This window comes from Linepithema humile, chromosome 2 (assembly GCF_040581485.1).
Source record: "Linepithema humile isolate Giens D197 chromosome 2, Lhum_UNIL_v1.0, whole genome shotgun sequence".
NCBI classification, from domain to species: domain Eukaryota; kingdom Metazoa; phylum Arthropoda; class Insecta; order Hymenoptera; family Formicidae; genus Linepithema; species Linepithema humile.
The window spans coordinates 27,439,071-27,464,389 of NC_090129.1; the positions used below are offsets into that span (position 1 = coordinate 27,439,071).

The 25,319-nt window shown below is 31.9% G+C and overlaps 3 protein-coding genes and 1 long non-coding RNA gene across 8 annotated transcripts; 3 read left to right on the plus strand and 1 right to left on the minus strand.

The window, feature by feature from the left end:
* The first annotated feature begins 995 nt into the window (after positions 1-995).
* On the plus strand, positions 996-8,590 carry LOC105678015 (uncharacterized). The gene is made up of 2 exons (XM_012376974.2): positions 996-1,719; positions 5,860-8,590. Exons 1-2 carry the CDS (start codon positions 1,703-1,705, stop codon positions 6,821-6,823), a joined length of 981 nt encoding a protein of 326 aa, XP_012232397.1. The 5' UTR covers positions 996-1,702; the 3' UTR covers positions 6,824-8,590.
* On the plus strand, positions 3,351-4,761 carry LOC136998094 (uncharacterized). Its single transcript, XR_010888663.1, has 2 exons — positions 3,351-3,486; positions 4,106-4,761. It is a non-coding gene; the product is annotated as an uncharacterized lncRNA (long non-coding RNA).
* LOC105678032 (uncharacterized) lies at positions 3,396-24,910 on the minus strand. 4 transcript variants are annotated; one of them, XR_010888661.1, is made up of 2 exons: positions 18,012-24,910; positions 3,396-3,522 (listed from the first exon to the last, which is right to left on the minus strand). XR_010888661.1 is itself a non-coding variant. In XM_012377007.2 (2 exons), the coding sequence occupies exon 2, from the start codon at positions 24,190-24,192 to the stop codon at positions 18,880-18,882; it is 5,313 nt and encodes a 1,770-aa protein (XP_012232430.2). In that variant the 5' UTR covers positions 24,193-24,292; positions 24,485-24,910; the 3' UTR covers positions 16,636-18,879. The 4 variants fall into 4 exon arrangements, 1 of the variants encoding a protein (XP_012232430.2); XR_010888660.1 differs by lacking the exon at positions 3,396-3,522 and having other exon boundaries at positions 16,636-18,220; positions 18,413-24,910; XR_010888662.1 differs by lacking the exon at positions 3,396-3,522 and adding an exon at positions 16,636-17,580.
* Positions 11,491-16,798, plus strand: LOC136998093 (uncharacterized). Of its 2 annotated transcripts, XM_067350133.1 has the most exons (6): positions 11,491-14,236; positions 14,743-14,835; positions 15,087-15,128; positions 15,203-15,352; positions 15,464-15,681; positions 15,838-16,798. In XM_067350133.1, exons 2-6 carry the CDS (start codon positions 14,751-14,753, stop codon positions 16,039-16,041), a joined length of 699 nt encoding a protein of 232 aa, XP_067206234.1. In that variant the 5' UTR covers positions 11,491-14,236; positions 14,743-14,750; the 3' UTR covers positions 16,042-16,798. The 2 variants fall into 2 exon arrangements, with proteins under 2 accessions (XP_067206234.1, XP_067206235.1); XM_067350134.1 differs by lacking the exon at positions 15,464-15,681 and having other exon boundaries at positions 14,022-14,236; positions 15,838-15,985.
* Positions 24,911-25,319: the final 409 nt, after the last annotated feature.

Genomic DNA, 25,319 nt, shown 5'->3' on the forward strand with positions numbered 1-25,319 from the left:
AGAATTACAACTGTTTACCTACCACGTTACAGATATATATACATTATATATATATAATGAAACATATAACGTGAGCTTACAAGTAAAAAGCAATAAGTCTAAAAATTAGGTTCAGAATTACTTGCAATTTAAAGTTTGAATGCATTTATAAATTATATTTTGCTTTTCAGGTACTTTCAAATAAAAATACATCTCTTAAGATACTCCCTTAGTGCGTTCTTGCAGTATATTAGCTAAAATCTCATTTTCAAATCAAATTTTTGACTTAGTTCTTTTTGCTTGTAAGCCCATGATATAGACGTTATGTTATATTATACCATATAAAATTGCCAATATCTGATCAGTTGAAAACTGATCATGGTTAGTAAAGTTGATATAGAGCATATTTCTGATTGTGCTATTTAAAATTTATTTGGTATTATATTCTTCAGTTATTACTAATTATTGAGTTGTTTTTAGTATTGTTTATTTTTTTCTATAAAAATAAACACAGTATAGTCTTCAAAAATAATTACAAATATTTTGTATATAAATAAATTTAAATTGGAACATAGAGCAGATGAGACAGGTAGAAACATTAATATAAGCTTTTGATATTTAATATCTTATTTTGAGAAAAATATTACTGTTAATGTTGCTAATATTTTGATTAAATAATTTTTTTTGAAAATACAGTTTTTTCTGATTTGCAAAAATGGCAATTTATATGGTACAGTTTAATACATTTATAACTGGTATATATATGTTGTATTCGCATCTATTCCTATGTGTTATTCCATCGTTCAATAATTTTAATAATTACTAACATATGAACGTAAGTTAGTTTCTGCAAAACCATTATTTCAGAAAATATATTTATTAAAAAAATTACATTTGTAAGTTATTTTTTTACATAATTACCTTGTTTTTCAATACACACTTTCTTTAACGGTTTGATAATTTTTAGATTCCACGTAAAATTATACATATTTCTTTTAAACTAATGTAATAAATAAATAAAATTTTTTGTGTTTTATTCATTATAACATTTATAATAAAATAATAAATTTAAATCTCGCGCTAGACTTGTAATAATTGCACTTGATGCTTCTTTAACATTATAATGTAATTTAATTTAATTTATCAAGTTTGCAAGTTAAGTTACAAAATCCAAATTCTTAAGGGAGCATCTCCTAAGAATAGAGGCTTAGTCATATTTATGCAAAGAGAGTTTTTATAAGTTTCAGATATATTAAACTCGAAATAAAAAATTTCAAACTTTATATGATTTTTTATCTTAAGAATTGTTTAACAAAAAGATTTTTTGCAAATACTTTTTTATAAAAATTTAAAATTGTATATTCGTATATAATAAAAAACAGAGAGCTGTTTTTTTCCTGTATATTGCTTTCTTCAAGAGTTCAGATACGATCACACAAGATGCGAATTGCGACTAAAAGGACTCGTGAGACTACGACGATCGGCTTTTCGAATGAAACTTCGGCCGTCTTCGGTACTCACCGACGCATTTCGTGCCATTCCAACTTGTACTTGCCCTGTCTGGAGTCAGTGAGAGCCCAGTCGTGATCACGCGCTCGTGTGTTTTGTATCAAGTTTGTGTCCGTTTAGTACTCCAACATTTTGTAAATTTTAGACTCAAACAATAAAATTCAATTGTGTGCGTTTGTCCAAGTTATTTGTGCAAAGTAAATCATTGAGAAATATGTGCAGAGAATTTAGGTAAAATTATATTCTACTTATTTCTTTAATTTATTTTAATTTCTCAATTTCTCTTTATTTCAATTTTTTTAAATCCTGATGCATCTCATGTACATAATGTTTTGATTAAAAAAACTAATAAAAATTTTTTAATATATTATTTTTTTATATATACATAAAAATAATTTATATTACCGAAAATAAATCCTGTTAATTAAATGATTAATTAGAAAACAAACATATTAACAGCGTAAATTTATATTTTTATGTTTTGCATTACTGAGAATATTCTTAGCAATTTCTTGAATATCTAATGCTTGAGTGCTGTTTCTTATATTGTTTCTCTGTGAAACACGTTTAAAGCAGGCATAGTCAATAGAAACATTACGAATATTTTTGATTGCATCTATGTTTTGTAAATTTATAAATGTGCGGTATTTTTTGATATTTTTATATACACACAAAATTCTATTTCTACATTTATGTAATTTGTAATTCAGAAATTTTTTAATATCTTTGATTTACAGTAAAAACTCTTCCAAATATTATGAAAAATAAGTGCCTTTTTATGTAAATCATGTAAATCAATTGAGCACAGTCGAAATGTCGATAATTTTATTTATTTTGTGTTATTTAAAAATTTATTTATTTGATACCGAACACACACATCAAGTTACACGTAATGATCGAGCTCAACATTTAACAACTGAAAAAGCTTTGTGCGTGCTTATCATTTGCTAACCATTCCTTCGTAATTTCAATTTTTTTTGCGATGCGTAGAATATTAGAAAGCTATAATTGACATGCGCATGATGAAAAAGTTTATCGAGATGTGCTTTTGATACTCGATAAATTTTAATAGAGCAATAATTCCGACATATCCCATCGCGCACAATATTGACTTTTCGTCTCTTCGGCCATTCCATATGTTCACTCTCCCCCCATTCCGCTCCCATCTCCCTCATTCTCGTTCATTCCATAATTTTTCTCTTTTTTTAAGTCTGTTACATTCCATGCCATTTTATTTTTTTCTTTTGAGCTTAGGCTTTAGGTTTAAACGAAATAGCTACAAGTTTATTTTTAAAAGTTTTTATTTCAAAATATAATTAATGTGTTAAAGGAAAGGCACTATATCGATATAACATTTTGTTTTTTGCAAATTTTATTTTTTAGCTAAAAGTTTAAAATAAATATTTTTACATATCGATGTATATTGGAGACTCTTCCTTATTAAATGTTATCACAATTTGTACAATGTTATTGCGAATGAGCGTCAAGAAAGTATCAATTGAGGAAATAATGTGCCATAATTTCGATTTTTCGAATATATGACGCACATAAATCATCATCAAATCATTTTTTTGTGCCACTTTTAAATGAGTATTGCATTAAATGAGTATTGCATTAAATACTCGCTTTGATATATTGCTTATAATCCCTGAAATGCTACAAATAGTCTGAAATCTTGAATATTATTGTATAAACAATCAAATACTGATGTACATTTTATCCTGAAATATTTGATTATTATTTTCAAATAAAAATTTCTTAAAACATTATTTCAGTAACTCGTTAAGTAGCGGATATATAAATTATCGGATATATAGCGTGACATTTTCCTATTGTGAACTCTGTTGATATCCAAAGGACATGTTTTATCGATGCGACGAATTTCCAGACATCAAGTAATTTCGCATATGGATACAAGCATATTTTTTTGTTAGAAATTATCCACGTGCTGCTATACACTTATTTTCGCTTCACTTTTCTCAACATGGGCAATCGCCGGTAAGAGCACCATCCGCTTTGTGTATTAGTCACTGTCTGTGTAGAGGGTGGGAAAGACTGGCGTTATTACGAGGGGAAAAAATGAACGAAAGAAAGGTAGTACAAGTGTATAGATTCAAACTTGTGAACACGCTTTTAACATGGAGAGCGCGTTTATTTTTATTCACGCACGCTGCATGTCAACAGCATAATCATCTTCGTCACAAATCATTACATGGATGATAGAAATTTGCACAGTGCCAAGTTTTTTCTGTAATTTGCACCTTTGTTATACGGGTTAGTTATTTTCTTTATTAAAGAACACGAGCTGATTTTAAGCTGAATAGTCGCAATGTGAATAAAAGTCGCATTATTTAATTGTGTACGTATTGGTTTCTTTAAATATATCACAATAATTTGGTTATAAGTTATAAACATATTATATTTTATATATCGAAAAAAATTTTAAATCAATCTCCTAGAATTGCAAATTTCTATACTTTAACATCTTTTGTTTACTATTTGTGTTTTTTATTATGAGTAAATAAAGATAAATCATGCGTCTCTTGAGAAAACTTAAGAAATTTTTGTTCAAGTTAAATTTGCGGTACTAAAGCAACTTCTTTACGCGCGAATGTAGTGACATAATAGGCAAACGTCCAAGTCTATGCACCGTTATGCAGAATGGTGCTGAGGTCAAAGAGCCGATATGAAGGGAAGACGCGGAGTCTGGGATTTATTCGGTGTGCATTGGTATATGGCTGATATGACTGGTTCACTCATGAATATTTCAGCAGTTGCAAAACGAAGGTTGATGTGTTAAACGACAATTTAATGTAATTGAAAGTTTTTAAACCATTTTAAGATAAAAAATTTTGTGTATGCAGGTGTTTCAATGTTATATGATTTAAAAAATTTAACTACATTTTTTACTTGAATTTCAAACACAATATGCATATTTTTGAAGATTAAAAATTAAATGTAAACAAAATAAATCAACAGTTAGAACAAAAATATTGTAATTGTAAAATTATAACTTTTTAAATTTATTTGTACAATAGAATATTAAGTATAACGTTAAAATACTAACAACACCTTATGCAATGAGTAAATTAATTAATAAAATTGTAATTTTAGATTTTTTACCAACCAAATGTATTATTGATGTCTAGTGACAATTTGATCGTTTTCGAGCAAAAGACTATTGCAGAATACTTTTATGAGGAAATTTAATTACTTTATATTTTATATTGGTGTTGAAACATATGCTTAATTGTAGTTAATAATTTTGGATGCCTGTACGGATGTTAACAATAACATTTTTATAATAAATTTCAAAACAAGCTTTGTGTTATATGTTTTAAATTGTAGTTAAATGTAAATTGAAGTGATTTGAACTTTGGTTGTCGACATCGATTTAATAAGCATAAATGAACGACAACGATTTGATACACAAGCACGTGCGTCTACTCGAGTATAACGGATATGCGCGCTTTTGACTCCGCACACGCGCCTTTATATAGCAATTTAATCATTAGAGCCATTTGATAGATTATCTGTTATATCTCGCAGGATAGTCGAATCGCAATTGATAAATTACTGTTGCAAAACTATTTATGATTCTAATTTCAACAATAAAAAATGATGAATTGTTTGCTAACGTTTCAATCGTTTGTCGGGTCTTCCTGAGCTTTTTTACTCTTTAATAACGAATTCGATTACTCGCACTACACCGCTCTGGTATACACAAAAGGCTGCTATGAAGTTGTATAATGTAATATATGTATAGATATCTTGAACGTTTAAATATTTGATAATGATATTGTTAATAATATTTAGCAAAATATACATTAGTTGTTTCATTGACAAGTGTTTATATTATGCTATTGCATTTAGATACTTTATGTACAGCAACTTTGAGTGTGTACCAGTGCAATATAGTGCGAGTAGCCGAATTTGCTAAAAACCTCAAAAACTACTTAAAAACATGTGTATGCTTCTCTTCTTCCATCACTAATTTACCTTCCTTTTCTTTTAAACCTTATTTGACTTTTTTTCTTACGTATTCTTTAAACCAGTTTATTAAAAAAAAAAGAACAATTTTCTAATGCTTTTGTATAAATGCATCTTTTGTTATTATACTTTTTTATGTAACATTTTCAGACCATTCTTGTAAGTAGTTTAGTAAGATTGTTTTGCCACATGAAAACATTAATTTTATTTCATATTGTATCGCATTTGATACACACATGATGACATATACACACACATACACATATCACATTTTTTCTGATTTGATCCATACCATTCATTGGTTATCTAGATCTATTACTAAATTGATACATCTATCAACATACATAAATATAACATAATGTATGATGATTTTTGTTTCAGATTATTTCTTTTATGTGGCTTTCTGCTGATATTTTCCAGTGGTTTTGCTACATTGATTACTGCTGAGAAAAATTCATCCAGTTTTGAAACTGTTCAAACGAGTAACGCAGCCATTTTAAATCGACTCGGATTGACATCTGTTCAAATATTCGGCGGACATCACAAAAAGCGATTAGCTGGACCTGAACCACTAGGACTTAGCTCGCAAACGCTCTTACAGCCTTACAGTCGTCATCATGGCCATCGGGACAGCCATATTTACATCGTAAAGCTTCCGGCTAGTCCTCCGTACTATACTATTACAAAGCCTCACAAATCCGTTAACAATGACAAAGAAACCAAAACTAGTTCAAATCTTCCGATAGGATTCCAAGGAAACGGTAAACCTGTTAAGATTTATCATTGGAATTTACCTATCGTTAAGAAGGTGACAGAAAAGAAACGACTAAATCAATTAAGAATTGATCAGACTTGGAAGAAACTGGAGGATATAAAGAACCAGCAGCAAATATTCTCCAAGACTATATTGAATAAGCTTTATCCTTTTGATATGACCAATTACGAGTATCGTGGTCTCGAAAACAAGCTTCATCTTTACCAAAAGCAACTAATGACAAAAAATGTTAGAAACAATGACAAAAGACTCAGCTATCCGGACAATAATGATGACACCAAGTTCGAATCAATGAAGAAGAACAGTAATAACACTGATAACAAGACGTATAGATTGGACGACTTGAGCATGCATAGAATCCATTTGATCAATGAACTCTACGGTTCGAGAAACACTGTACCAAAGATGAAGAAACATCGGAAGAAAGCGGCTATGTCGTATTATGCGCCAATCGCCAAGACAGGTTCCACCAGTATTCGCAAGAACTTCCCTGGAAATGGTAAACCTAACGCTTTCTACATTATGGAGAAGAGTCGCAAGCCAACATACTACCATCCTCTCCTACCTTAATTCTCAACTATTCGTGGAACTATGCACAAATGCGTAATATCTTAAATTTTAAGTGATTGCGAGCTTGTTAGATTGAGTAGTATTCTATACAGGATCAGAGGTCGTCATTCGAATAAGCAACGACAAAATAAAGTAGAGAAGAACGAAAAGAAAAGACAGAGAGAAATAAAGAAGTTGCAAAAAGCTCCTATGATTATAAATCAATGTATGACAAAAAAAGGAGTAAAGTCGCAGCCAGATGTACGTGTCGAAAAAATAAATATAATAAAAAATAAATAAATAAATATTTATTACAATGTTTAAACGTTTCGGTTTGACATCAGACCAGACCTTCAGTGAGATTACAATTGAGATTAAGCGCTATAATTCGCAAAGTGATTCATATTATCTTTGTATTACTTATAACTGAGAGTCAAATTTAAACTGAAAAAGATATAAACAAAACTTGATACAAGTAAATAATTTAAAAATAAAATAAAATAAAATAAAATAGTACATATAAAATCGTGATACAAATTTTCTTGATGATCAAATCGAAACATTTGAACATTATAATAAATATTTAATTTTTTCAGCACATATGTATGTACATCTGGCTGCGGTTCTTAGCACTTTTTTGTCATATAGAGAAATAAAAACTTCCGTTCATATAACGCATATGATTCTTCGTATTTAAGACCATGTGCAAAGTGTTTCAGTTTTATTATAAATATATATCGTTATCATTTTTATTTAAAAAAATGTTTATTTAAAAAAAAATTTATTTAAAAAAATTTTTAAAAATACTGAATAATAAAGTCATAAATGCAAATATAAATCGTCATAATCATCATATCGATTATATTTTATTATATATATATATATATATATATATATATATATATATATATATATATGTGTGTGTGTGTGTATATAATGTCGAGTAATATTAAATTCAGATAATGTAATTTAGTTCACGATTTGCCAGAAAATTGCAGGTGATATTTATATTTGCATTCATATAACAAAATTTGTTTTATAAAGTAGTAAGTGTGGATGAGAAATTTGAGCATATATCTTTCATCAAATTTGTATTATATTTACAAAAAGGTCATTACTTTGTTGTATTCCATATTTTAATTGTATAATATATATCTATCTTGTTAATTTAGAACGCGATTCATATTTGATGTTTTAATCAAATTACATTTACATACATATGACTTTCTTTATCCACCTACTTCTTTATTTATGTAAAATTAAAAGAGAATGATTGAAAATATTTCCATTTGCTTGATTTTAAACTAAACCAGACCTCCTTGTCTTTGAACAAATTTAAGTGCAACATTACGACCGTTTAGACCTTTTCAGAAGCGATCGCTGAAATATTACTTCCCATAAAAAATCATTTGTTTATGATCCTGTAATAAAAATTTTTAATGTTAAATTATATTATATATGTATAATTGATACAGTATTCCTACGAGTTTGTTCGCGCATAATTATAGGTATATGCTACATACGATTGGTCTGTCATTGCCCACGTCGAAGCAATGTAACAGAATACCATATTATAGATTATAGACGAATATTTCATGAAGACTGGAACAATATAAGCACTCTATTAATAATATTTTTACTTATACTCACATTGATATGAGAATCTATTTCATCTTGAATACATTTTATATATTAGTATATATATCTCATAGATTAAGAACGCTCGATTGTAATGAAACATATAGTATAACGTAACAAATAAAAATATTTATAAATCTTTGTATTTAATTATGGGTTAATACTTTTTTAAATATTTATGTACTATACATTTTTTATATGTTTAATCAATTAATGCTGCTAATTTTAAAAAATATTTGTTATTTGAAAAGATATTTATCTCTTTTATATAAAAATATAAATTATTCTTTTTCGTATAAAATACGTATAAATCTAAATTTAAAATTTTTAGTATTAATCAAACTATCGTTTTCTCTTCCTTTTTCTAAATGGATTTATTTTTTATTTTTTAAAATATTTTAACTTTTTTTATTTTTAATTTTACTTTTTAATAATTTTAATATTTTAATATCATTGTAGATACATTCGTTGCTGATTTAATATAAAAAATTAATAATTGTTTTGAACATTATCATAATAAAATAATTTACGCATAAACACAACAAATAAATCTTTGTTAAATAGTAAAAATTTATCATTCAAAACATAATTTACCTTATTTTTTATACAGAGTGTCCCAGAGACAGTAGTTCCAAAGGAAACCTAGCAATAGGGGACATCATTACCAATCCCCTGAACGCAAAGAGTTATCCAAAATTCAATGGTTTAGAAGTTATTCGAACTGTAGAAGTTATTCGAACTGTAAAATATTTTTCTACTAAATAAATTACAGTACAGCCTCATTAAGAAATCTACTCGTTAAGGCCCTTTGCGCACTGTCGACTAGTCGCTGGCGGCCTTAAAGATTGGGTTAATGAGACTCTACTGTAACTTATTTAGTAGAAAAATATTTTAGTTATTATTAAAAATTTCAGCTGAATCCATCGAGTTTTAGCACAGTGCTGATTTTTATAAGGAAAGGTAGTAAAAATCTCAAAAATCACAAAAGTTCGAATAACTTCTAAACCATTGGATTTTGGATAACCCTATATTGCATTCAGGGGATTGATAATGATGTCTCCTATCGCTAGGTTTCCTTTAGACCACTATCTCTGGAACACCCTGCATATATTTATATTGTAAAATTATACTAAATTATAACATTTTATAATTGTACTAATCTAGTTGTGAATGTAAGAGCTTTTTGATTAATGAAAGACAAGTACAAAAAAAAACTAACAAATTTATTCACATCTGTTTATGACCTTGCTTGACCATTTTGTGTCTGAATGAGAACCGCTTGCAACCCGTTACAGCGCATTCACTTTAATACTGCGAGCAACAACTACACCGACGACGAGTCACTCACCTACGGGACCACATTTTTTGGTAATTGACCGTGTAAATTTGAAATACTAAGAAGAATATATCTTTATCCATAACTACTTTTACATTATATTTTTTCCTATTTCACATGTAACACGGGCAAAAACACTTGATTTAGAAAAAATCAGTGATACTAAGGCTGACATTCATAATCGTAATTAATTTTCAAATTTTGATCGAGAGCATATTTAATTACATATTCCTATTCATAGATCGTTATTTAGCTATTTGTATACATATATAATATTTTCCGAATATATCTGTTTCACAACTTCATATTTAAACAATTTATTATTATTTAAAATTTATATCATAATAATTCTTTAGTAACAGATTTTTCCATATACATGAAATATTTGCCTTTCAAATAAATAGCAGTTAAATCTATTATATACCAATTGGTTAACAAAATAAGTTAGCGAAATAATATATGATTTATAAATAAATAATACTTTATGAATCAAAATTTATTGAAAACTATGAATTCTGAATAAAAATAAAATATTGACGAATAATTAGAGATTTATGAAACTATGATTATTCATTAAATGATGATTGATGAATGAATTTCAATCCAAATATTATAATTTTACAATTTCTTTCATTATCTGTACCAAAATTCAATATATACTTGTACATCCTGTGTTATATAGATACACAAAATTTATACATATAAAGTGCATATAATGCTTTTGTTGAACATAAATATTGCTCGTCATTTGATTGTTTGCGTTCACAATGAGCGTCACTGGGCGATGAACGGCAGATAATGATAGAGAGAAAGAGAGATTACAACTCTCTGTTGCTATTTCTCGTTCATTGTTAGCGTTCAGTAATGTTCAGCACAACTAATTAAGCAGCGCACCACATTAGCAATCTCGTCTGGATTGAGCGCTTTGCGCAGTATACAGGGTGTCTGGCAATAATCGCCCCACCGGTCATATACAGGTAGAGGAGGTCAAATCGAGTAGAAAAGTCCTTTACCATTTTTTGATTTTTGTAATAAGTACTAAGTAATTAACGAAAAAAGATTGGTGAATCCATGCAAGTAAAGCGCGCGTAGCGAGAAGGACATCCCACTGCTATGCGATCACTAGGCGCGCGATGAAGCGTTGGGAGGAGCGCTCTACAAATGACAATGGCCGCGTTCAGCAGACTCAACAGTTGTAGATTTTCCGCTGAATCTCGACTGTTAATTAGTTGGTTCTGAAAGTAAGAACCAATCACGTTCGATTGCTACTAAGCGGTTTGTTCTGCTGAACGCGCCCAATGGCAACATACGAGCGGCGCGTAACGCTAGATCCTTGTGTCCTAGTGATCGCGTAGCAGTGGGACGTCCTTCTCACCGCGCGCGCTTTACTCGCGCGGATTCGCCGATCTTTTTTCGTTAATTACTCAGTACTTATTATGAAAATTAAAAAATGGTAAAGGACTTTTCTACTCGATTTGACCTCCTCTACCTGTATATGACCGGTGGGGCGATTATTGCCAGACACCCTGTATATACGCGATTTTTGATTGGTGCGTATGAGCCCGGTCTACCGGCTGGCAGCTCTGTGAGTGACTAGGTCAGGCATTTTGCTATCTTTTTCTATCCCGCACATTGTACGGTGTGTTAATTGTTTTTTTTTTTTAATAAATAATAAAAATTTGTGATAATGTTTGTGAATAATTAAAACTATTAATAGAAAATAAGTTTTGATAAAAATACTGCCATTTATCCAACGAGCAACAACCTATCCAAATAACACAAAACATCCTAGAATCGTCTTAAATATATCTAGTGATGTTCTGATAAAAGATTTAAAATATTTTAAGGATATCTAGGATGCTCCTAGAACGTTTTGTGCATCAACATGAAATCAATGTCAAAAGTCTTATATCAACTTTGAATCTTTGATATATTTCTGACAAGATTTTGTAATTATATACTGTATTTTACTTTGTATATATCCCTCGCTTTAATAATTATTTAACCTAATCTTTTACATTTTTACAATCTTTCTTATTATATAAATACTAATTATTTTATTTTCTTTAATTTTACTAGCTATAACATTTATTACAATTAAATATGCTACTAACGAAGATGATATCGTAATAGGTATAGCTCCTAGCTATCAACAGTTCAAATACAGTTTGGTGGTCTTCCTACAAAACATGTTACAGAATAAAGAAGGCTTTAATAAAAGCCCAAATGTACCGGATAAAGGAAAGTGGAAATTGTGTACGATAAAGCGAATACTTTTTAAACATAGTTTGTTATTAAATTTTTGCTAGTGTGTTTTCTTTTTAATATTTTTATGCTTTTTAGAATTAATTTTTACACTACGCGTCAAAATTAAGGGATAGAAAATTTTGGGTCAATTTTTGAGTGTTCTTTGAGCGGCTGTATCTCTGCGAAAAATGGACGAAAAAAATCTTTAAAAAAAGCGTTTTGAAGCTTGAATCTTCTAGTTTCTGAATTTTCGCAGAAAACTCCCGTATCATTTTTAACTTTGAGTTATCCTCCATTGAACGGACCAATCCGGAAATGAAAAAATTTCCCCAAATTGGGCAACGTGCATGGATCAGAAAAATTTTTTTTGTCAAAAACCGATTCCACGACGTTAAAGCTCATACAATTCTCAACAATTTGCTTTTTTAGTGAATGCTGTGCGATTTTTTTTGACCGAGTTATTGGTGGTTAAAGCAAAACGCGCGCGCGCGAAGCGTATCCGATCAGCAACCTCCTCGTGGTACGCTTTGGGTAACGCTAATGCCGACGGTAATTTGCTGTGTTATTGTATTGAGAATCATATCGGAAATTTGACTTGTATCGTGGAAATAATCAAGCAAGGATCAATGATGGAAAATATTTCGAATTTTTGCGTTATTGGCATAATTAACCTCATTTTATAATGATATTGTCACTGAAGATGATCAGAAGACTGACTCAAAACGTTTGACCAATTATAATTAATAAATACAAAGAATTTAAACAAAAAGAACCGGCGTTGACTCGATATCCCCATTTTCTCATCATTGAAATTAAATATTAATAAAAATTATGATAATAAAGTTTGTTATTTATAATTTTAATAAAATAATAGTACCCACACGGAACAAAAATCTCTAATGGATATCCACTAGATGTCCATCATGGAGATTCGAAACCTCTATTAAGCCTTGTGTCCACGATACTAGAACTCGGTCCGAGATCTCGGACTGAGGGAAAGTTACTAGAACTCGGATCATGTACACACTGCATTTGGATGCAAAACTCGAATAAGAAGCTCAAACGAAAAAATGCGTTGCGTCCCATTTTTCGGTACGAGTTATTGCGAGTTATTAGATTTTACTAGTTTCTTTTACTATCTGTCAAGACAAAATATAAGATACTTATAGTGATATGAGATACTGTGAACAATATAAATAATATTTTAGTAAGTAATTATAGAATTGAAAAAATAAGAGAAATATAATTCTTAAATAAAATTAATTAATAAGATTAATAATTAATAAGATTTACATAAGTAGTTATTATTAGTTTTAATGCAGATTAAATTAGACATTAAAAATATATTATAACCTATATGTATATACATATTATTTTTCAAGAAAAGTAAGAAAATAAAAGTAAGAAAATAAAATGTAAATTTCTTCCGCCACCATACACTGAGAGAGATTCCGAACTGTTACATAACATTGTAAAGAATTTAGACACTGCACCAACATCATGGCCGGAGTACACCGTGGAAATTAAAGCACATGGAAGTATGAATTTATGTAATTTTACTATTAATTATATAAGAAGTTAATACTGTGAAATATTACCAAATTTTTATTATTGTTATTATTGTAATAAACTTATTACAAAAACGTATGCCGATGCTCTGCTTAGATTACAATTATTAAATGACAAGGAATTTGCTTTTACAAGTAATTCAAATGAAGATCAAAATGAAAAATCAAAGAAAGTAGAAAATTCAATTCGCAAAAAAAAACTTCAAAAAAATGAAGAACGGATAAAAGAACTATTCAATTCTGTCACGACAGTGGAAGAATTTCTTCACGAGGATCGTCTTCCAAACGAATGTATTTGTAAAATGTGTATTTAAAGCATAATTAATAGGATGAGATGTATTAATAATCTATTTTTATATTCAATAATAATTTATAATTATTAATTATTTTTAACATTTTCAGCTTTCAAAATATTGAAAAAGACTGGCGAAAAATTATATGCAAGAAAAATTGGTTCTTCCAAATTATCTAGCTCATCTAAATGTACTTTGTGATTGTCTAAGTTTAATATTTAATGTATCTATTTAGATTTTTACCGCATATAATTACATTTTCTTATTTTTTTAGGCGAAAATTTATCAAAAAGACTTGAGAAAAAGAATAAATGCACGGACAAATCTGCAATATGTGATACCTTATTCGAAGGTAACTTTATTTGAATGCATATGTTTCATATAATTCAATTATGTATCTTACTTTTTTATTATTGCCACTACATTCACATCAATTGCCCTACATAACTATATATTATTATATTTTTATACATTACAATCTACAACGCCTGCAACATAATTGAAAATTTTTTATAATTTTATACAACATAATTTAACATTTATTTTGGTATAAAAATCATTTGATGTTGATGAATATAGTAATTCTTCCTGCTCAGTCTATTTGTTTAAGAATAATATTTAAAAATTGATTATATTGCATAATTAGTTAAATAATATATTTAATTTTCTTTACTATACGTATTATTTTAATTGTTGTAATATACAGATGAGAAATCTAATGAAGTTTGTAAAAAATGCTAGTAATTCTCAAATTAATTCACTTGAACAAACATCATTTTTCTGTGTTTACATTCGTAATTAAATACTTTGCATCATTTATTATAATTTTACACATTATTATTTTTATAATTATTTTAGATGAGTGTATGTCACAGCAAACCAACGACAAAAATTACACTGCAATGAAAAATGATTCTTATGAAGAATCTAGTAAAGATAAACATGACAAAGGTAATTTATAAAATTTCTTATTTATATTCGTTTACATTCAGATTAGATTTGTTCACAACATTAAATGTTGATATTCTTAATTATCCTGAATTACAGAAATTACAAAATTATGGCAATGAGTTTAATGGCAAATGAGAAATCGTATAATTATAAATAATAAAATACGTTTCAATGATTTCATAATGATGAAATGTTTCTTTATAGAATACATTATTTACGAATTCTTTAATTTTATGGTGTATTTTTTTCAGATGAAAAATTCTATGACTTGGACTTGTTTTCAAATAATTTAGGTATGGTATTTTTAGATAAACTTATATTATATATTTCTTGACTAATTTTTACTAGAAGTTTGTATATTTTTCAGATCAACAGTGCCAGGAGGAAAATGTCTTACTGTTTGAAAATGAAATACCCGTCATATCAACTATTCCGAATATTTTAACGAACCAGCTAAACGAGGGTTCCGCTGATGTTATACAACAGTTGAAATCTGCGATTGAAATAAATGATACAAGTTAGTTGAAATTATAAACGCAATCGAAATTTTCCACACACACACATATATATATATAATTTTTCATGTATATATGTTTCGAAATTTTTTAAAATAAATTTCTATTTACAGAAATAAATTTGCTACTTTCAAAAGTAGAAAATATCGCATTTAATATAAAAAAAATAAAAAGTGTTCTGATTAATCAAACGGCTGCTTGTAATAAAAAAACAAATCAGGAAAAAAAACTTTTTCTTGTTCAGAATAATATTGATTTTCCTTTATTGACAGAAAAAGATTTTGATGAATTTAACACAAAATTAAAAATGGAAAATTTTCGTTCTGAATTTGTAAGTGCTTCTGGTATAAGTATAATAAATCTGGTATAAGTATAATTAAAATGTGCGTAGTATGTGTGCGTGTGTGTGTGTGTGTATGTAAAATATAATAACAGTTCTTTGATAGTGTTTTGCATAGTCTAACAATTTCTATGTTTATATTTTCAGTGTGCTTATTTACGTCAGTACATTGATGTAGATCAAACATTATCGAAAAACATTAGCAACAAATTAAAAATAATTATGTCAAGAGAGATTGCATTAAAATACACGGCAATTAAAGAGATAAACGGGAAAAAAGTTTTCAAAAGAATTCGTCTGTATCAGTGTATTGAAGATAAAATAACTATATTATTTAATTATTATCAGTAAGTAACTGAACTCATACCGTGTATGTGCATAATTTATTATTTCTATTTACAATTATTTCAGATATATATATCGGATTAAATATAAAGGGAGAATATATTAAAGAATCCCACATTTTGAAGACAATCAGCAATACTTTGTCGAATGCAAAAGACTGGGAGGGACACCGAAAGGATCGAATTAAAAACCAAACTCTAATCAATTCCAACTCTACGCCTAATAACTGTCTTTTCAAGTTGTTAATTTTTTAAAATTATTCTTAAATTATTCCTTAATTGTATTTCTCATTTTATCATTCATATAGAATAAAAAGTTCACACAATAGTTGAAACAATTTTGTTCAATGTTTTAACATATTAATACTTTCATATAACTTCCATATTTAAATGTCCAGATTAGCAGTGCTTAAAAAATTTATGTTAATATAATTTTGGATATAAAACATTGAGTTTCTATTGAATATCATTTTCTGTGAACATTTAGATCTTTTCCGAACATTGCAACGTCAAATTCTATACGGACATGTGTATGTAAAAATATTAAGAGAGAATTATCGAAAATTAAATATTTTATATTTTGTTATATATATTTTTAATGAAAAATATTAAATTTTATAAATTATAGATGTATCAGGCTCTGATGATTTTTTAAAATCAATAAATTTGATAGGAGCGTAAAGAGCCAACAGCCAGATATTCGTGCGAAGGTTATCGTGTATTAATTTATAACCATTGAACAATACATTAAAGAACAAACGTTTCAGCCTGTCATCAGGCCTTTATCAATGTTATTAAAAAAACCAATCAATACGCAACGCAAAAATTAAATACAAAAAACGAAGTAAATTGACATAATTAACTGAAGAGTAGTTAAAACCACGTTAAACTGTAATAAAAAAGAGCCAAATGAGAAAATTCCCGTTACAAATTGAGCGCAAACAGAAAAAAGAAACAATTTTTACATACTTGTGTTAAACATAGTAGAAAGCTCATCCACATAAGATGGAACGAGGTAGGAGAAAAAACTTAGAACCATATAATGTGATGGTTGAAACCTCAATGTACGTGATAGAATAACGATAAATTCAAGCGATGAAAGATTAGTGAGAGGGCGGTGGAGAAGGGGGGACGGAAAGAAAAAGGAGTATGGAGGGGAGGGTATAAGTACCTAGGAGGGGAAAACAGGAATTAATATATGAAAAGAAAAACGATACAATTATAACGGGAGAAACAAATTAATAATAGGGAGATAAGAGTCCGGTAACCGTTCTGTGTCATTTTAATTGTTCAAGTCTGCACGTTGTCTTTTTATGAACACCATTTCAGATATCAATCTCTTTCCATAAGAAGGTTCTCCGTCCAGAATTCTCACATTGTCCCAGTCAAAATCGTGAGAAAAATCCAATTTATGTTTGGATATAACAGAGGGGGAACAGCTCTTTTTTATGTCATTCTTGTGTTCTTTGATTCTAGTATTAAGCTGTCTTTTTGTCTGACCCACGTAAGTTTTCTCACAATCTCGACATGATATCATGTAAACAACCTGACAATGTGAAAATTTATTTAAACTGTCTTTGCCCGTCCGTATGAATTGTGTTAGATTGTTAGGAATTGAACATGATAATTTTAAATTGAAGCTTCTGGCTATGGAGTTAAAATCTTTATAAACCGAAGGAATGTAAGGAATAGTAAAAAAAGTCTTGAAGTCATTATTGTCATAAATATTGTTTGAACAATTACTAATTAAATTAATGTCACTAGATTTTTTATGAATTAAAAACTTAAGCCTATTATGTATAGTCGAAAAAATAAAATTAATAGGAAAACAGTTATTAAGTAGGATATTGATTGCAATTGTAAAATTCTTGTTATGAAATTCAGGATGAGAAAGTAAAAAAATTCTGTCCGTTAAACTTATAAAGGTCCCTTTTTTGTGCGATATCGGATGGTGGGAATGATAATTTAATAGTCTACCTGAAGAAGAAGGTTTCTGGAACCAGTCAAATGTGATAGTGTTATTTTTCACAATCAGAGTTAAATCGAGGAAATTAATCCGATTGTCCAAACCAACTTCCACAGTAAACTTTAGTCTCTCATGGTAGGAATTAAAAACGTCTGTTTGAGCAAATTGTGTATGTTATACCGCACACTTACAATCCTTGTTGGAATAAAATAAATAACTCCTATAAAAAAAAATCCGTATTTAGATAATTTAATAATGGCAATACAAGAAAAAGAAATAAATTGCAAAATTAATCAAATAACGTGTAAATCCTTAACTCAAATTAACCTTCGTGGGTTAAAATAATTGTTATTAGACTGAATAATTCAAATAATCATTATATAGCGCATAATATAAATACGTTTCGTCATACCTTGAATAGTACACCCATACAGTGTAGAAATATTGTATACTAATCGCCGAGTGAGGCAAGAAGGGAAGTAATTCCCGAATGCTCTTGACCAAACCTTTGTGATCGTACACCCATACGGTGTAGAAATATTGTATACTAACCGCCGAGTGAGGCGTGAAGGGACGTAAGATCCCGAATAGTCTTGACCAAACCTTTGTGATCGTACATCCATACGGTGTAGAAATATTGTATACTAGCCGCCGAGTGAGGCGTGAAGGGACGTAAGATCCCATGGTCTTAAAAGGCCACACCTTGACACAGTACGGTCGCCAAAAAAAGAAACAGACTCAAAAAATAATTTCGTGGGCACACTGTCACGTTGCACGTGCGTCTTACTACTTCCACTTCTGTCCGTGGCGCCCTCTCTTCTTTTTTTGTGGCGCCTGTCTTTCGCCCTCTGCTGTTCGGGCGAGCGGCCTAATTCCGCTTTACGAGCGGGAATTTTGAACATTCCGCCCGCCTTCGTTAACCATGGTTAACGAACAAACTCTAGAGTCCATAGACGCCTTTTCAACTGGAAGAAAACAAAGTTTAGTAACCGGTCTTCTTAGTTCGGAGGTTTGAGTTTTAACTCTGGCAACTCTAACTAGTCCATCAGGACCAGGGTATACTTTGGTTACTCGGCCAAGAGGCCACTTAGCAGGTGGGTAGCGTTCATCTATAACTAAAACCATAGATCCTTCTGTTATAGATGAAGTCCTTTGGTTCCACTTGTAAATAGAATGGTAACGTTGGAGGTATTCAGTCAACCATTTTGACCATAATGAGTCGAGCATTTTCGCTACTAGTTGCCATCTTGAAAGTCGTGAGGTGTTCACATCCCTTAATGAAGGTTCGGGTATGACTGTAGGAGCACGTCCTAGTAAAAAGTGTCCTGGAGTGAGTACAGCCAGGTCTTCTGGATCGTCCGTTAGTGGACACAATGGCCTTGAGTTGAGTACCGCTTCAATTTGTGTCAACAATGTAGACATCTCTTCATAAGTAAGGAGTATATCTCCAATTGCTCGTTTAAGGTAATATTTAACAGATTTAACCCCTGCCTCCCACTTGCCTCCAAAGTGTGGTGCAGAGGGGGGGTTAAATTTCCAAAGTGTTCCATCATTTGCTAGCAATGATGACAATTGTTGAGCTTCCTTTGATGCAGAAGAAAACAAACGTTGTAAATCTTCGTCTGCTCCTCTAAAGTTAGTTCCACAGTCACTAGTTAGGGTGGCACTTATACCCCTTCGACTGGTGAATCTTTTATAAGCCGCAATAAAGGCTTCTGTTGTGTGGTTAGTGACTAATTCCAGGTAGATGGCAGAAGTGGAAAAACAGACAAAGAGTGCAATATAAGCCTTGTATGTTTTAGTGTTTCTTCCCCTCCAAGTTTTAAGGGAGAAAGGACCAGCGTAGTCCACACCAGCATGTAAAAAAGGTCGTGAAGGTGTTAATCTTTCGGGTGGTAGCTGTCCCATCAATTGCTTAGCTCGTTCTTGTCTATATCGTGTGCATGTAACGCAATTGAGTATATAGCTTCTAACAGGAGCTCGTCCCCCTAATATCCAATATTCTTCTCTTATAAAGGAAGTGGTAACCTGTGTACCTCCGTGTAGTGATCTCAAATGTGCATTTGCTATCACAAGAGAAGTCAAGGGGGATTTTCTGGGCAAGATAGCTGGGTGTTTGGCATCAACAGTAAGACTTGATGCTTGTAGACGTCCTCCTACTCGTAAGACTCCATTAGAGTCTACATATGGTGTAAGTCGTATAAGCGGACTGGATCTTGAGAGCTTTTGATTCTTAGATAGAAGTCTGAGTTCCTGGTGGAAGGCCTCACCCTGCTCTTGTTTAATCCAAAATTCTTTGGCCTTGCATAACTCCAATGGTGTAATTGGAGATGATACGGACGTGTCAGATAGGCGTTTAAAACGAGCCACAACCCGATAACACATAGCTGTAATTCTTAGAAGTCGATTGAGACTCGAGTATTTAACTAACAAGTCCCAAGGTTGTTTGTGAGAGATAACAGTAGTCGATACTTGTACTGGTTTTTTTTCTAATTGATTACTATTAGCTTTAATTGGCAGAGCTGAAGGCCAGTATTGGGACGACTGTGAAAGCCAAGTAGGGCCCTGCCACCAAGAAGTCATTTTGCGCAGCTGATCTGTAGTTATCCCACGCGTCGCAAGGTCAGCAGGATTTTCCGCTCCAGCGATGAAATTCCAAGTTGCAGTCGGTAACGACTCTTGTATAAAACAGGTCCTATTATGCACAAAATCCTTCCATCTCGAAGGGTGGTTGTTAATCCATATAAGTGTTATGGAGGAGTCTGTCCAAAGATAAATCCTAGCAGGTTTTCCATGTAAGATATTGAGTATTTGAACGATGAGTTTTGTTAAAATAACAGCGCCTGACAATTCCAATCTCGGAATTGTCAATCTTTTTAAAGGTGCTACCTTTGTTTTAGCACAGACAAATCTTGATATTATCTGTCCATTAGGGTGTGTAGTTCTAACGAATACTACTGCTGCCATCGCTTTGTTAGAAGCATCACAGAAACCATGAAGTTCCCATGGGAGCGAGGTACTCATCCCGAGCCATCTGGGTATCGTGAGATTAGAAAGTTGACGGCAATCCTCTATAAAGTTAATCCATTCTTCTAATATGTGATCTGGTAGCGGCTGATCCCATTCTAGTTTTAAGGTCCACAACCGTTGAATTAGAATTTTGGCTTTTATGATAACAGGAGATAAAAACCCTAGTGGGTCGAATATCTTGGCGATGGTAGAAAGAACTCTTCTTTTAGTGACGCGATCCGTTGAAGGAGAATCAAAGAAAAACCCGAAAGTATCACTTGATGGATGCCATTGCAAACCAAGAGAGTTGATGACAAGATCATGATTAATTCGTAAATTAGTAAAGTCTGCACGGTCTTTCAAAGGAATAGAATCTAGTATCGTAGGCTCAGTGCTGATCCACCTTTTAAGCGGGAAACCGCCCGCCATGCAGAGCTTGTTTAGCTGGTTCACAATGGATATAGCTTCTGTTATAGAGTCCGCTCCTCCAAGCACATCGTCAACATATCTCCCCTTGATCATGGTCAAAACCGCTTCTGGAAAGTGCTGTCTTTCATCGGAAATAAGTTGTTGTAGAACTCTGAGAGCTAAGAAAGGAGCACACACCAAACCATAGGTAACCGTTGTGAGTTCATACGTCATAAACTGATTACCTTGATCCTTCCAAATAATACGTTGAAACCTCCAGTCACTGGGGTGAACTTTAATTTGTCGAAACATTTTCTCTATATCTGCCGTAAATGTAAATTGGAATTGCCGAAAGTGTAAGAGTACATTAATCGTATCTGTTTGCAGCTTGGGACCAGAATGTAAAAGTTCATTCAGAGAAGTACCTGATGCAGAAGGATTTGAGCCATTGAAAACGACTCTTAACTTAGTCGTTGAGCTGTTTGCTTTCCAGACTCCATGATGAGGGAGGTAGAAAGTCTCTGGAGGTTCTGGTAAACACTCCGGCACTAATCTCATGTGGTCTAATCGTCTATATTCTGATAGAAACTCATGATAAAGTTGAGCGTAAGTTTTATCAGAGGAACAACGATGTATAAGTCTTTGACAGAAACGTATGGCCTTTCCTTTTGAGTCTCCCAGTTTACTAACATCATCCTTGAAAGGCAATTTGACGACGTATCTACCATCAGTGTCTCGTGTATGAGTAGTTTTGAATTGTTCCTCACAATCCTGCTCTTCAGGTGTTAAAGATGAGGTTTGAATCGTAGGAATCGATTCTAACTCCCAGAAACGTTGCATGAGGTTAGATAACTCTTCATGATTGATGACGTGATAACTTTGTAGCGACTGTCGAGGTGTCGTTTGTCCGGTTGGACCAGATATGATCCAACCGAGAGATGTTGATTGAGCCACAGGTAGATTAATCTTATCCTTTATAATGCCTTCAGTCAACAGATGACTATAGGTGTCAGCTCCTAACAAAATGTCGATTGAGCCAGGGACTGAATACTGAGGATCTGCTAGCTGTAACCTTTGAAGATGAGTCCATGTTTCGTTTGATATCTCTGTCGTTGGTATTGATGAGGTAATGGTTGGTAATACATGAGCGGATATAACACACTCGAAGGTTGAGTTAAAATGTGGTTTCAACTTAAAGTGAACTATTCCTCTAGTCTTATTGGATTGTTGTTTTCCAATCCCCACCAGAGGAATCGAAGACCTTTGACGAGGTAGTCTAAGTCGTTGCGACAACCTTTCTATAATTAACGATACTTCAGAACCTTGATCTAATAGAGCTCTTGTAAGTGACGAATCTCCGTTTGGTCCAACTATTATGACTTTAGCAGTTGCCAGAAGTGTTAAACGATCGGAGGATCTTTGTGCTATATTTGAATGCAAAACATGAGGTTCTGAATGTGTAGCTCGTTTCTCAGCTGTAGTTTGTGAGACTGGATTCTTGTCGACTTCCAATTTATCAGCTTTAGATGTTTCTTGATGAATCGATGTATGATGTTTTTTGCCACAGTTGACACATCTTCTAGTAGAAGTGCAGTTTGCAATTTTATGTTGTTTCAAACAATTAAAACACAATCCATGTTTTCGGATCAAAGTAAGCTTCTGTTGTTGTGTTTTGGAAACATACTGAGGACATGTTGTTGTAGTATGGTTCCCTTTACAGATGCCACAAGAAAATGTATTACCGGACTTGGTAGTTGCTGATTGTCCTTGATAATGTGCCTTTATGGTCTGAGCCCGAGGTTGTGTCATGGACTTGCTTGATCTCGAATTCTCAAATGCTCGTAGAGAGCGCAATCTTGTTATCAAGAAGTCCATAAATTGATGCCATGAAGGCGGATCCTTATTAGCTCCTATGTGATTCTCCCAGGCCTTTACTGACTCAGTATCTAGCTTTTGTGAAACGATGAATACTAGAAAATCATCCCACGCTGTAACTGGTCTCTTTAAAGCTTCTAAGGATCTATATATTTGTTTGACGTTTGCATATAATTGCTCTAAATCACGTGCTGATTCATTGGAGATCTTTTTGAGATCCAGTAACGATTGAAGAGCCGCATTTACCAATATTCGGTTGTTGTCGTAATAAGATTCCAGTTCCGACCATGCTCGTTCAAAGTTATCTGTTGTAAGTGTAGTATTCTTGAGCAATTGTGCTGCATTGCCAACCAGGCTTGTCTTTAAGTATTGCAGCTTCTTGACTGCTGTTAAAGAGGGATGTCTCAAAACTAAAGAAGAGAACAGATCCTTGAATGACAGCCAATCTGATGGCGTACCGTTGAATTTAAGTAAATCTATGCGTGGAAGTTTTGCTTGATGTAAATAGGCTGCTGAATTAGACGAAGTGATTGTATTTAAGGAGGGAGTAGACATAGACTCAGTAACTGTTCCGTAATCAGATTCGTGAATGAATTGTATCTTCTCGAGGTTAAGTAAGTAGTTCTCATACGTGCGAGCGTATAAGTTTGTTGTAAAATATGTATGTTTCTTTATCTTGAGTCTCTCATCTTTCTTTAATTGTCCAATGGCTATTGAAACCGCCTCATTTATGATCGAAAAACGCTGCCACTCCGATTTCAGTGCTTCAAGTCGTATAGTGGATCTTATGTTCGTGTTACTGGTTGAATTATTCTTCGCAAAATTGTCAAATGCTGTTGAAATCAAAACCGATGTCTCCACTAGTTGCTCAAGACGAGCTTCAACATGGGAGAGCCTCATGATGTCTCCCAGATCCGGCTCGAAGGACCAAAATGTTTGAGCAAATTGTGTATGTTATACCGCACACTTACAATCCTTGTTGGAATAAAATAAATAACTCCTATAAAAAAAAATCCGTATTTAGATAATTTAATAATGGCAATACAAGAAAAAGAAATAAATTGCAAAATTAATCAAATAACGTGTAAATCCTTAACTCAAACTAACCTTCGTGGGTTAAAATAATTGTTATTAGACTGAATAATTCAAATAATCATTATATAGCGCATAATATAAATACGTTTCGTCATACCTTGAATAGTACACCCATACGGTGTAGAAATATTGTATACTAATCGCCGAGTGAGGCGAGAAGGGAAGTAATTCCCGAATGGTCTTGATCAAACCTTTGTGATCGTACACCCATACGGTGTAGAAATATTGTATACTAACCGCCGAGTGAGGCGTGAAGAGACGTAAGATCCCGAATGGTCTTGACCAAACCTTTGTGATCGTACACCCATACGGTGTAGAAATATTGTATACTAGCCGCCGAGTGAGGCGTGAAGGGACGTAAGATCCCGTGGTCTTGAAAGGCCACACCTTGACACAGTACGGTCGCCAAAAAAAGAAACAGACTCAAAAAATAATTTCGTGGGCACACTGTCACGTTGCACGTGCGTCTTACTACTTCCACTTCTGTCTGTGGCGCCCTCTCTTCTTTTTTTGTGGCGCCTGTCTTTCGCCCTCTGCTGTTCGGGCGAGCGGCCTAATTCCGCTTTACGAGCGGGAATTTTGAACAACGTCACTGATAAAATTTATAGAATTGTTAGGTGCAGCTAAAATGATATCGTCCACATAAAGGTGCCTTTTCACGCTGACGCTCGACGCTCATTTTTAGCGTCCAAATATGTCACGTGAACAAAGTTGACGCTGGATGTGAGAAATGCATGAAAAGAGTTTCTCGTAAAATTTAGCGTCAGTCAGCGGTCTGCGTCGGTATTCATCAATATTTGTATATATCAAAACTGTTAAAAGTTTTTGTCACTGATTTTGTTCAGTTAATTTTTTCACTCGCTTTATTAATAATTACTGTTTTAAATATTAAAAAATGTGTAATTAAGTAGGAATAAGATAAAAACCTTTGG